The sequence below is a fragment of the Abramis brama genome (assembly GCF_963993115.1).
Source record: "Abramis brama genome assembly, chromosome: 15".
NCBI lineage: Eukaryota > Metazoa > Chordata > Actinopteri > Cypriniformes > Leuciscidae > Abramis > Abramis brama.
The window spans coordinates 29,079,505-29,094,316 of record NC_139977.1 but is presented as its reverse complement, the minus strand read 5'-3'; the positions used below and the strand labels follow the sequence as shown (position 1 = coordinate 29,094,316).

The following is a 14,812-nucleotide window of genomic DNA, read 5'->3' as shown; positions in this document are numbered from 1 at the left end:
TTGTATCTGTCTTTAAAACACACGCACACACACACACACACACACACACACACACACACACACACACACACACACACACACACACACACACGCACACACACACACACACACACACACACACACACACACACACACAGGAAACCAGGATAAAAGCACAGAGCATCTCTTGTTGTGTTGTGCGTGTGTAACAAACCTCATGAAATAAGTTGAATATAAAGCTTTCATTTCTGACACACACATGTTTATTTCACCATATTAGTGAGGAGGACATTGCATGGACTTCCATTGATTTTATATCAAGTTATAACTGTGGCTCTGCCCCAAATCAAATGTAAATTTAATCTAAGTTGTTCGGGCGCCAGACAAGTCAAAACTTGTCAAGAAAAAATAAATAATAATATGTAGGCTAATGAAGTTCAGTTTCCCAGAAAAAAGCTCATATATTTACAGTATGTATGTGTGTGTGTGTGTGTGTGTGCATGTACACACACTGGTTAGAAGCACTGCAGGGATCTATACTATTTCTACAAAGTAGTTTGGCATGTTAGAACAGTTCTTAATCTACAAAAGCAGCAAGATGTTGAGTATGGAATAATAAAACATTCTAAAATATGTCATTTGAAGCCGGTATGATCTAAAATTTCGAGCCAGTGGTTTTGAAAATCTGTCTAACATCTGCAAAAGATCTAGAATATCTCATAAAGCTTTGAAGCAATATATAATCTCTTGGAAAGCTGTTACATGATCTAGAATGTGTGTTGCAAAACACTAAAGGGATCTATAGTAAATCTTACAAAGAGGTTTAGCATTCTAGAAGATCCAAAAATTCTTACAAATCAAGAAGGTGTGGAATAGTAACAATCTAGAACTCACACTTAAAAATAAACAGGGCTTTCACAACGATGCCATAGAAGAACCATTTCTTTACAGTGGAAAAGGATATTCATATGATTAAAATGCTAAGTTAATTCTGTTATGGACTGTTGACTGAAAGGTTCTTTGGGGAACTATGTCTATATCTCTGTCTCATCATTGTAAAAAAATAAATCCTTTTGAAATCTTTCTTTTTAAGAGTGTATCTCCTTTAAAGCCGTGAAGTGATCTGGAATATCGCTTTTGAATCCCAGAGTGTCTCTTACTGAGCAATAAAGTAATGAATATCTCTTATGCAATCTAGACTATGTCTAGATTTTTTTTTAAAGCAATCTAGAATATATTTAATGTTCTCTGTTTGCTCATTGATTGTTATTTGAATTTAGGTTGTTTTCAGTGACGGTTTTCTCAGCACAGCTTGTTTTTCCAGAAACGCCTCCCTTTGATTTAAAGGATTTCCATTTCAGTCAGATGTTAAATATCTTGGGTTTTGTCTAGTGGCTGGTGCCATCCTTTCATTTCATGACATTTATATACACAGTGTGTGAAATGAAGAACTTAAAGAAAACAAAAGCAGAAATAAGGATTGCGAGGGATGCAGGAAATCTAGAAAAGAGTCTTAGTGTCGGCACTCTTAAAAATAAAGGTTCTTTACTGACATATTTGGTTCCATGAAGAACCTTTCTCATCCATGGGACTTTTCTATTCCACAAAAGGTTCTTTAGATCTCTAAAATGTTCTTCAATCTAAGAAAAAAAATGGTTCTTTAAAGAACTGTTCACTGAAAGGTTCTTTGAAGAACCAAATATGGTTCTTCTATGGCATCACTGCGAAAACCCAGTTTTGGAACCTTCTTTTAAGGGTTGTAATGGTGTGACTTGAGTAGAATGACTCTCAACTGACTGAAGACTCACAAAATATCTCCAGACATAAACAAAGGAGAAAAAGGATGAGTTAGACATGGAGACGGGATTCCAGAAAAGCTGTCTGAAGTCTTTGAGGCGGGGTTATAGTAACATGTTCTCTCCAAACCATTAGACATTTTATGAAGTCCAGTAATGACTCTGAACCGGTGCAGTTGATTAAAGCTTTTCCACACAATGGCATAAACACACTGAACACAGGACCAATCATCAGGCGTGTTTACTGCACAGATGTATGAATGCTTTGTCTGTTGGACGACTGGAAAACTCACTTCCTGTCTGACCAGCCCAGATTTTCCCAGAGGTTTGGCGGCGGGCATCTGTTTGGCACATGTCGTGTGTGTGTGTGTGTGTACATGTCTGTTTTTCTCATTTTAGAAAGAGACTGTTTAATTTCACAATTTTTTCCTTCTCTTTCTTTGTTTTTTTGAAGTCTGACTTGACTTAAAGTCTTAAAGGGATAGTTCACCAAAAACGAAAATTCTGTCACCGTTTACTCGAAATGAAGTACCATAAAACTCTCAAGTCTTGTTTGCTGTCAGGTTCAGATTCAAATATGTTATCAGATTTGATGGCAGTGATGACAAATGAGATGCGAGAGCAAATAACATTACATTTTGGTCTTAAATACACAATACCATTCAAAGTGTTGGCATATACATTTTTTATGTTTTTGAAATAAGAATTTTATATTTACCAAGACTGCATTTATTTGATCAAAAATACAGTAAAAACACTAATATCGTGAAATATTATTACAATTTAAAAGAACTGTTTTCTATTTGAATATATTTTAAAATGTAATTTATTCTTGTGATCAAAGCTGAATTTTCAGCATCAGTCTTCAGTGTCACATGATCCTTCAGAAATCATTCTAATATGTGGATTTGATGCTCAAGAAACATTTCCTAATATTATCAATGTTCAGAATCCTTTTTTCAGGATTCTTTAATGAATAATTAAAAAAAACAATTTGAGGAACTCAATTCATCCTCAAGAAAATGTTTCTGACCCCAAACTTTCTTCAGATGAATATAATGCACAAATCATATATTGATGATGCTTTACTGGCATTTTTGGAGCTTGACATCTCTAGTCACCATTCACTTTAATTGTATTGATGTCTCGTTTTACGTTTCTCACAAGAAAGAAATGATACTTTGGAGTGACATGATGGTGCGTAAACGACGACAGAATTTTCCTCTTCAGTGAGCTGTTGCTTTAAGAATGTTGCTCATATATTTTTCTCTCTGTTTGCACTGGTTATTTTCTCTCTCTCTGTTTGTTCTCTCCACCTCTCTCTGCTAGATGAATTAGAGTAATAAAATGTCTCTTAGGGAACAGCTGTTCTCCTCATTACTCTCTCCATCTCTCTCTCTCTCTCTCTCTCTCTCTCTCTACTCCCTCCCAGTAGATCCAAGACTCTTATCAGCACAGACATACACATAGACTGAGACTGTTACAGAGTTTCCCAAAGATGTGCCAAGTTCCCCATGAGATCCAACCGTTTTCCATTCTGCTCTTATCCGGTTCAAACACTTTATCTATGTTACCTGACAGCATCTGTCCGCTCAGAGACGTGATGTAATGCTCTGTCACACACTATCCTTAGTCTTTTGCACCCAGAAAACCCCCCAAAACACATACAATTTCCAAGAATAACACTGTCTCTCTCTTTAGCGTCCGTATTTCCTGAGGACTTCTCCATCTTGGTGACGATGAGGCCAAAGAAAGGCAGTCAGTCGTTCCTGCTGTCGGTGTATAATGAACAGGGCATCCAGCAGCTCGGTCTGGAAGTGGGACGCTCTCCTGTCTTCCTGTACGAGGATCACCTGGGCAAACCCGGCCCGGAGGACTACCCGCTCTTCAGAGGGGTCAACCTGGCAGACGGAAAGTAAGACACAGTATTACAGTTTCTCTCAGTCGCTTTGGTACATTTCTTGAATCATCCTTAAGATTTGCAAACCAAGTGCATTTCTCTATACAATTCGTACACACATTATCTGCAAAAGCCTGGAACTTGCTCAAAATCCTTTGTTCATCTCTCAAAAGTAGATATTTATGTCAATGAACAATGAAGTCTTTGTGTCATTGTTCAACAACAAGATAGTCAAAAGTCATGTTTAGTCGTGTTGTCAACATAACAGTGTTACTCGGTCAGTATTTTCTGACGTAAACTATACCTAAAATTTTGATGACAAATAATTGAAAATTCACAAGACTGCACCACTTTATCTGTATGGCATATATACATTTCAACCGTACAAATTTACTCTATGTGGGGTATTGATTGCAAGAGACTGGACAGGATTTACAGTTACACTTTTACTGTTAGTCTGTCAACAAAGTGCAATATCATTGTGATATAAAGAAAAATACAAGACTATTATATAGTCCACAATAGTGACCGTAATTTCACCAGAATCATGTCTTCCACTGTTTTGCCTCCGTACCCTTCCACCACACATCCTTACTCCTCTTCTTCTTCCCGGCTGTTGACTCTGTTTGTTTCTGTGTTGTTCTTCCATTGTTAGAATTTGTAACTCTGCGTTGTGCTCTGTCTATATATGCTTCAATGAAATGAAGCTTCATTTCAACCTCTGAGTTCTTTTAGAGAAAGGTTGATCATTGGTTGATCTAGTCCTTTACATTCCCCTTAGATTTATATTAGTGAATTTCAAAATTCACCTCTGCAATTCATCAATTCAGGAGACGTTTACACAAAAAAAAGGTCCAATAGAAATGTATAGAAAATATCCTTGACAGTTTATGACAACTAGTTCATTTTGCATTTAATTTAATGACTCATGTAAGGAACTAATGCCTAGATGTTTCGAGGGGTTAGACTATTCAACAGAGAACCAGTATAATACATTTTGATCAACATAAGCAATTGATAATGTAGGAAACATCAGCATTATCAATTGCATGAATGTACCAAAGCATTTGCAATTTGTTCAAAAGAATGAAGAATTGCTTTTATGATGTCCACAAGTGACTAGATGATGTGGAGATTGAACACGTAGTTTTGAGAATTTCAGTTGTGGTCTGAGAATTGCACAAAGCGACTGAGAAAAACTGCAAACATGAAATATGTTCTGTGTGTTTTTGTTGCATCATGCTTTTTCTTGACACTGGAAAATTCAGGGCCAGTTACGTAACGTCTGGTTATGATTCAGTGTGTTTGGTTTTCATTATTAGCTTTGATGTGCAACATATGTAGTCTGTCACACTGGTGTGAAGCCAACACCTGCACAGGTGAGCACACACAGGTCTAACATCCTATATAACCACATAAACACTGAAAACCACACATAAACATGTATATATTATGGAAAACTTTGTGTGGATTGTTAGACAGGCAGACAGACAGACAGACAGACAGACAGATAGATAGATAGATAGATAGACAGACAGACAGACAGACAGACAGACAGACAGATAGATAGATAGATAGATAGATAGATAGATAGATAGATAGATAGATAGATAGATAGATAGATAGATAGATAGATAGATAAACAGACAGACAGACGAACGGATGGACAGATAGACAGAGATCACTCTATAACCCTCAGTTGTGTGTGTATGTGTTACTCAGGTGGCACCGTGTGGCAATCAGCGTTCACAAACAGACCATCACTCTGATCTTGGACTGTAAGAAAAAGGTGACACGGACGCTATCCAGAAGCCCTCACCCCATCATCGACACCAAAGGCATCGTGGTCTTCGGGACGCGTATCCTGGATGAGGAGGTGTTTGAGGTAAGGAGGAACTCTAGAAGCTTTCTCTTCATCCTGAAACTGTCAGATATGTCTCAATTAGGTATTAGCTTTGTCTCTGATGTTTTTCCAAAAAAATTTTTTAATGTAGATATTGAGTAAAAGACTATAAAATGAATGTGAATAGCATCTCATATCATTGGTCTTTAACACTTGTTTGAGTTCATATTGCAATGAACTCTTGCTTCTGATTGCAGACTTTGGCATCTTGATGGAGCTCAGTTTGAGTCATTGTTGTAGGAGATTTCTTCTGAAACTAGAAATCTTTCTCTCTAAAGAAAAAACTGAGAATCGTGAGACTCCAGTGAGCTGTGTTTTTTTTGGTCTTGTTGGTCAGTGTGTTCATGCCCTTTAGCAGGGGTCTGTGGATGTGTGTCTGTGGTCTTCACTGAGCGTTTAAGTATTTCAGCATCTCTCTGTCGAGTGGAGACGTGAGAGAGGAACGTGCTTGTGTTTGTTTAGCACCTAGTTGTGGTTATGTAGTGCTAATGTAAGATTGTAGGGTAAACCTGTGCCACAAGGGTTTATAGACTGTCCTGTGTGCATGTGTGTGTGTAATGGTCAGGTCAACCATACAAGTTTAAAATAAGTATATAGTACATTTGAAGTGTGGTTGTGCCCGTAATTTTGGTCAGACTGTATTGCTCAATGATGATGACATATCATATGCATACTTTTTGTGTAGTATGTCCCCTAAAGGGGCATGGTGACGGTAAAAAAAAGAAAAAAGATATGGGACGAAAAAATTATTTCAATGCATTTACATGCTCACATAACTTTTGCATTCCCCTGAGAAACTTTGCATTCGTTTGCAAAACGTTTGTGTCGGAAATAATATGAGATGGGAGAAAAAAACACGAAAGTTTTGCAAGCGAATGCAAAGTTGCTGGGGGAACGCAAAAGATTTGCGAGAGAATGCAAATGTTTTGCGAGAAAACACAAATGTATTAGGAGGGAATGCAACATTTCTAGGGGGAATGCAATAGTTTTGCGGGAGAACACAAATGTTTTGCGAAAAAACAAAAACAAATTGTGAACAAATGCAAAGTTTCTGGGGGAACGCAAAAGTTTTGCAAGAGAATGCTAATGTTTTGTGAGCAAGCATAGCATTTCTGAGGGAACGCAAAAAGTTTTGCGAGAGAACATGTTTTTCGAGAAAACGCAAATGTTTTGCGAACAAACGCAACGTTTCTGGGGGAACGCAATAGTTTTGCTAGTGAACACAAAGTTTTATTTTTGATCAAGTTTTCATGCTTCCAACTGCAAGTTTTGTGAATGCGAAAGCATTGAAAAAATGTTTTTCCTCATCTCATATTTGTTTCCATCTCCATGTCCACTTAGGGCCTCCGTAGTATGTGAACTTGGAACAGTTTGCACATTTTCTGTACACATAGATTGAATTACCTAGAAAACATACTACATTTGCCAATAGTGCACTAAGTGGAATACTGCTTCCCACAATGCAATGTGCATTTCCAATGTGGCGAATGAGCCAGAAGCGATGTCAACATTGGGATTAGACAGACAAAAGTTAAGACATTTTTGCACAAAACTGGACAAAAATGAAAAATAACAGTAAATAGTTTATAATTCTGAGATGAGGACTTCATGGCACTCGCTGAATTATACACACTCTGTACTGAAAAACATTTATACTGTAATAAGCAATATGTTAGTGTTCTATTCGGAACATGTACAAATCCAAAACACCTTAGCAACTGCATAGCAACATTCTAATTACTACTTTGAACACTTTAGCAGCGGCATAGCAGCACCCTGGCATTGTGGCATAGAGTTTTGCATAGAAAAGAACAGCTCACATTTTCTTTAGAAAATGTAAAAATTGTATTCAGTGTTTCTTGATAGCAAAAACTGAAGGATTGTGGGATTGGAACAGTCCATGAGTGGATGTGAGTCATTCAGAAGGACTGTAGGTAATGTTAGTGTTCATCCCGAGGGCTTTGACCGCAGACACACAGAGTTCGTGGAATGCTGATGTGTCTTTAAGGTTTGGTCTACCTTTCTGTTTGAAGTTGAAGTGTTTGGAGAAAATGGAAAGAGCTGTGTGTTTTTTTTCCACAGAGCGAGACACCGAGTCACCACAGAACCTTAACCAAAACCCTGCCGTATACACACACCGAAAACATATTTCATTTCAGAGTCTGCACATGTAATTCAATTCCCTTAAATGCTGACAAATTTCACTATGGACCTCTAAGATAAACAGAGAGAGAGAGAAGAGACGAAAGACAGAGAGGAATAATGGTGAATCTGAAAATCATATAGACATTGAAGAAAAAGCGTACACTAGATGGTGTGTAATTTTCATGAAGCAGATCTATTTAGCAATACGGTTTAAATTCAGGTTTAAGTGCTTAAATTTCTCTGGTTGATTCTTATTTTTTTTATAGAAAATATTAAGACATCACACAGATACCAGTTTGATTAAAATGCACCCAATTTTTGTGTGTTCTTTGTGTTTTTGCTTGTTAGCTACCACTTTCTTAACATCAAACAGTTATATTTCTGAGATTATGACTTTATGGCACTCGCTGATTTAAATAAGTGATGTAGCAACTGCATACTAAAACACACAATATTTATGTGTTTTATGTTTTTTGCTTATTATTTTATGGTGTCCTCATGTTAATCATCAAACTATGTTTAAATCAGTTGTGAGTCGTGTATCTTATGTGCATGACTACAAATATATTATTTGAATAGTGAGTTTCTGCCTAGGTAGAGTGTAACAAATCAGTCACTTATTCATTTCTATTTCATTTGGAACATTGCTTTAGAAAGTACGCACATATGTACTGTGGGGAGAACAAGTATTTGATACACTGCCGATTTTGCAGGTTTTCCCGCTTACAAAGCATGTAGAAGTCTGTAACTTTTATCATAGGTACTCTTCAACTGTGAGTGACGGAATCTAAAACAAAAAGCCAGAAAATCACATTGTATGATTTTTAAGTAATTAATTTGCATTTTATTGCATGACATAAGTATTTGATACATCAGAAAAGCAGAACTTAATATTTGGTACAGAAACCTTTGTTTGCAATTACAGAGATCATACGTTTCCTGTAGTTCTTGACCAGGTTTGCACACACTGCAGCAGGGATTTTGGCCCACTCCTCCATACAGACCCTCTCCAGATCCTTCAGGTTTCGGGGCTGTCGCTGGGCAATACAGACTTTCAGCTCCCTCCAAAGATTTTCTATTGGGTTCAGGTCTGGAGACTGGCTAGGCCACTCCAGGACCTTGAGATGATTCTTACAGAGCCACTCCTTAGTTGCCCTGGCTGTGTGTTTCGGGTCGTTGTCATGCTGGAAGACCCAGCCACGACCCATCTTCAATGCTCTTAATGAGGGAAGGCGGTTGTTGGCCAAGATCTCGTGATACATGGCCCCATCCATCCTCCCCTCAATACGGTGCAGTCATCCTGTGCCCTGTGCAGAAAAGCATCCCCAAAGAATGATGTTTCCACCTCCATGCTTCACGGTTGGGATGGTGTTCTTGGAGTTGTACTCATCCTTCTTCTTCCTCCAAACACGGCGAGTGGAGTTTAGACCAAAAAGCTCTATTTTGGTCTCATCAGACCACATGACCTTCTCCCATTCCTCCTCTGGATCATCCAGATGGTTATTGGCAAACTTCAGACGGGCCTGGACATGCGCTGGCTTGAGCAGGGGGACCTTGCGTGCACTGCAGAATTGTAATCCATGACGGCGTAGTGTGTTACTAAAGGTTTTCTTTGAGACTGTGGTCCCAGCTCTCTTCAGGTCATTGACCAGGTCCTGCCGTGTAGTTCTAGGCTGATCCCTCACCTTCTTCATGATCATTGATGCCCCACGAGGTGAGATCTTGCATGGTTCCCCAGACCGAGGGAAATTGACCGTCATCTTGAACTTCTTCCATTTTCTAATAATTGCGCCAACAGTTGTTGCCTTCTCACCAAGCTGCTTGCCTATTGTCCTGTAGCCCATCCCAGCCTTGTGCAGGTCTACAATTTTATCCCTGATGTCCTTACACAGCTCTCTGGTCTTGGCCATTGTGTAGAGGTTGGAGTCTGTTTGATTGAGTGTGTGGACAGGTGTCTTTTATACAGGTAACGAGTTCAAACAGGTGCAGTTAATACAGGTAATGAGTGGAGAACAGGAGGGCTTCTTAAAGAAAAATTAACAGGTCTGTGAGAGCCGGAATTCTTACTGGTTGGTAGGTGATCAAATATTTATGTCATGCAATAAAATGCAAATTAATTATTTAAAAATTATACAATGTGATTTTCTGGATTTTTGTTTTAGATTCCATCTCTCACAGTTGAAGTGTACCTATAAAAATTACAGACCTCTACATGCTTTGTAAGTAGGAAAATCTGCAAAATCGGCAGTGTATCAAATACTTGTTCTCCCCGCTGTATAGACAGCAGACAGCAAGGCAGATGTTTATCTTCAATCTCCTGTAGCATCACACTGATATCAGTTTTAGGCTTGTATCAGATGGAAAAGTTTGCTTCATAACAGTGCATAAATATCTCACACACACACAGAGACAAAGGTGATGTTTTTGTGGAAAGTTCTGGTCAGGATTTGGAGTTTGAGGCTCATGTCTCATGACATCATTGAGGGGGTTTCCACAGCACATGTACAGGTCAGCAGAAGTGTGTGTGTGTGTGTGTGGTTCAGGTAAACCTGAATATCCAAAATGGCAATATCCAAAATCCTTCTCCTTGTGGGGGCATTTTTCGGTCCCCATGAGGAAAAAAGCTTATAAATCAAAAGAAGTGATGTTTTTTGAAAATGTAAAAATGCAAGAAGTTTAATATGATTGGCTAGGTGAGTAGGTTCAGGGTTAGGGGATAGAATATACAGTTTGTACAGTATAAAAATCTATTGCATTTATACATTTCTGAGTGGAGCAAAATATTGAGTAAATAAAGTAGGTGGGACTTCATATTATGCATCAGTATTTGATTGGCTGAACCATGTTAGGCTGTGATATGATTGGTTATTGTTTTTTCTATATACAGTACTGTTGTTCAAAAGTTTGTGGTCAGTAAGTTTTTTTTAAGAAATGAATGCTTTTATTCAACAAGAATGGATTAAATTGATCAAATGTGATACAAAATATTTCTATTTCAAATAAACGTGGTTCTTTTGCATTTTCTTTTTTATCAAAAAATAAAAAATTATTATTATCAAAGTGTCCACAAAAAGCAGCACAACTGTTTTCAGCATTGATAATAATAATTATTGCAATATGTAAACAGAATGAATAAACTTTCCCTGCACGAATGAGCAAGAACAGTTAAGGCCCTGTTTACACCTGGGGCCCTATCTTGCACCCAGCGCAATTGACTTTGTACACTGACGCATGTATCATTCCTATTTTGCACCCGCGCAAAGCGCGCTTTTCCCTCCACAGAAGCACGTCGCTAAACTAGGGAATGAACTTGCGCTCCCTGGGCGGTTCAGCGCAAAAAAGGAGGCGTGTTCCGGCGCAAACGTTCCTTCATGCTATTTTGCAGGTTTAGAAAACAATTGCGCCACTAACCAGGAAAAAATAGTTTAAAGTCAGTGGCGCGTTGCGCATGTTATTCATATGCTATTTTAAGGGCGCATGCTTGGACATAATCAATGTAGCGTGTGCACAACGCGCATACACTTTGATTCTCTCATCTACACAGAAGCAGCAGTTTTCATTTTTGCAAATCATACATTATTATGATAGATAGATAGATAGATAGATAGATAGACAATTTATTATAAAAGCATACATCTAGCTTACACATTTACCCAAATTATCATACTCCTTTTTAACCGAAGTTAATTTGGGTGGGTTTCTCCATCCCCAACGTCCCTGACGAGAGCGTTGCTCTCCTTGGCTGTGAACCGCTCCTGGCGCGCGTCTGGCAAATCCGCCGTTATAATAGGAATCCGCTTTAGAACAAAGCGCGTCTGCTCTTAAAGGGAATGTGAGATGACGCTCTGATTGGTTTATTTCACGTTACGCCCAAACCACACCTATGAATAATGAAGCTACTTCAGACCAACCCATTTTAGATTTGCGCCTGGCGCAAGAGTCATTTATCCCGCTGGGAAAATAGCAACAGCGCCAAGACCCGCCCACAAAGTTACTTGCGCTTTGAGCTTTGACACTTGCGTTTCAGATCGTTAAAATAGGGCCCCTGGTATCAAGATGCGTTTTGGTCGATCAAAATAACAAAAACGACTAAATAAGCTCACGCAATTTACATACGAGCTGCCCGGAGATGACAGAAAAACACACGGAGGGCATCAGCTTTAGTTTCTGCTCTGACAGCCACAGGACCAGCCGAACACTGTGAGTGTGTGTTAGAAATCAGGAATGGTGAGAGAACATTGTGCTTGGTACATTTTTCGTCTTCAAACCAAACTTGGGTCTTCAGCCGACAGTTTAAATCCCGTCTGGCTAGAGCGCGCTTCTCATAATGTTTATGCATTAGGTCAGTAGGCGGAGAGTAGACGGTCATTTGTGGCTGTTCGACCACATGAGCGTTTACACTACGAAAGCAATCCGGTCGAATGTGTTTTCGACTAGCTCTAGAAGCTCTAGAAGCTCTCAAAACGTTTTAGACCCTGTTTACACCTGTATTTAGCGTCGTCCACTTGTGATCCGATCGACCAAAATGCATCTTAATACCAGGTGTGAACAGGACCTGAGATACATTAGAAGATTTGGTTCAGTAGTTAATCCAGCATTATCAGCAAGCTGATCCTAAAAAGCCAAGAATCTTTTGCTGTAGGGCCGGAGATGCCATTATAATCATACAGAGAAGTGAAAGTGGAGGTGAGTGATGGGAAATGGGAGAAGTGAAGTAGCAAAACTTGATGGAGGGTTGGTGGACAAAAATGCTGTGGTAGACGTGCCTGTTGCTTTTGGCAAAGATCTTAAAGGTCTCCAGACGCTGCCACTGTGTGTGTGTTCACGTCATTGGATGGTTTGGTTTCTGTGGTTGTTTTTTTCTTCTTGAGAATGGCCAGACGCCGCCTGGATGTGTGTGTGTGGACACCGTCACACGTGTGCATGTGGCGATTGTGGTCTCGAGGTCGCCCAGATATTTAGTCGTTCTTGTGGTGATTTTCATGCTGCTTCATTAAAATCTTTTTGCAATCTCTCCCACTGCGAGAGTCCATGTTTTAATGCGGATCACATGCGGTCTGTTTCCTGTGTCTTGGGCTGATGAGGTCATAAGCAGCTGCGATGATGTCATTTTTAAACAAACCTAATAAGTACAAGACCTAAAAAGCCTTAAAACTTCAGTCAAACCGGACAGAGTGTGTATGCATGGGTGAAGTTAACACAACCTGTCAAGAAGGTGTCTGAGCCATTTAACTCCAAAATCAGTACAATTAACCAGTTTTTTTAAACACCAAGATGTTTTCAATTGTGTCATAAATGTAATGATAATTAAACACATTTCCCCACAAAAAAATAAGATTTGTAAATGTAAATCAAATTGTAAAGTATCATAGTGGTATGTACTACTTTTAAACCATGCTGGTTTCATTGTACAGTTAAAAATACTGTATTACTTTAATGAGAATCACCAATGAGAATAATAAGAATTGCACAAATACTCAAAAGACTGGCATGAAAATATTGTGATTTTAATAATATTATAAATTATAATACTTATAATATATATATATATATATATATATATATATACTGTGAATATATATAATATATTATTAAATGTATTATTTATCAATATAATGTTATTTATATTACTATACATATTATATTATTAATATATTATATTAATATTATAATAAAAATAGAACAGATATAATATAAATTAGAAATAGTTATTATTAATTATAAAATATATAGTATAAAGTAAAATATTAATAACATTATACATTATAATACTTCTAATTTATAGATTTATAATATTATAATTTTATCTTTAGAATATATATATATATATATATATATATATATAAAGTAATGATACATATATCATAAATATATATATATTAATAAATTATAAATTAATAATTCAATTATAAATTATTTATTATTCTTATATTATAAATCTATAAATTATATATATATATATAAATATATATATGAGAATTATGTTATATATATATAATAAAATAATGATATATAATATATGACACAGACGTGTGTGTGTGTGTGTGTGTGTGTGTGTATATGTATATATAAGGGCCATTAAGAACCATTTGGGCTGAAATATGACTCAGACATGTTTTCATGAGATTCACCCAATGCGCGTGTGTGTAAGCATGTTGCATGTTTGTTGAAATGAAATATTGCAGGACAGAACAAGGAATCGAGATGTTTTCAAGCACTGAAGGGAACGTGTTGTACTCTGGGCTCCCTACCAGAAAAGTTTGGGACCGTTCCTCCATTTTTGCTTATTTGCAGCAGTGCCGTCTATCGCCCCCTTCTGTTGACTGCATCCCTGTGACACTAATTTTTGGAAAAGTTTTGAAGCATTTAAACGTGTGTGTGTGTGTGCAGTGTTTTGGCTGCGTACGTTGCCACAGGCAGCTGCTGAAACAGTTAGCTCGGCCTCCAGAGAGAGATGTGGGGAGTTTTGGCAAAAAAGGCGCTCGTATTTCAAAGTTGCTGACAATGCAATGTCTATTATTCTCTCTCTCTGTCCCACATTAATGTGATAAACTTCTCTCAGACACACAGAAATCCCAGAATAGATCCGTTGTCTCTGTACACCTCTGTGTCTCTCTCTCGCTCTTCCTCTGTTTCTGCTTTTCTCTGGCCTGTTTTTCTGCTCTTCTCCTTTCATCATGCCATGCAAACAGAAACAGTGTATGTTCAAATCTGCAGTGATGCACAAAGTGCAAAGGTTTCATTTTACAGACCTAGACCGGATTTATTCCGGTTTAAAATATTCACATGACAGAGAAAAGAGTATTATTTCAGTTCATGCTATTGTTAGCTTATGAGCAGCGGAGAATGACTGTGATTAATCATAGATTCAAGGGAAATGGGGATTTATGAAGGACTATAACATGTTTAAAGCGTAACTCTCGCCAAAATGCAACCTAGGGTCTTTTTGTTAATCTACCCGAGGCGAACTTTCGTTTAAAAGCATAACTAGAATGGAAACGCCACTTTTAAGTTTGACCATATTTTTGTTTTTGGTCATGTTGCCTTTTGAATGGGAGTGCATGGGGCACTTCTATGATAGCATCAAAA

The 14,812-nt window shown here is 37.9% G+C and overlaps 1 protein-coding gene across 2 annotated transcripts in view; it reads left to right on the top strand.

Moving 5' to 3' along the window:
- The window catches only part of col5a1 (procollagen, type V, alpha 1), a 97,942-nt gene that overhangs the window by 30,787 nt on the left and 52,343 nt on the right, over positions 1 to 14,812 (top strand). For both annotated transcript variants that reach the window (XM_084136163.1, XM_084136164.1), the window contains exons 3-4: positions 3,477 to 3,690; positions 5,398 to 5,560. In XM_084136163.1, the coding sequence (XP_083992289.1) occupies positions 3,477 to 3,690; positions 5,398 to 5,560 (377 nt within the window). The remainder of the gene's footprint in view (positions 1 to 3,476; positions 3,691 to 5,397; positions 5,561 to 14,812) is intronic.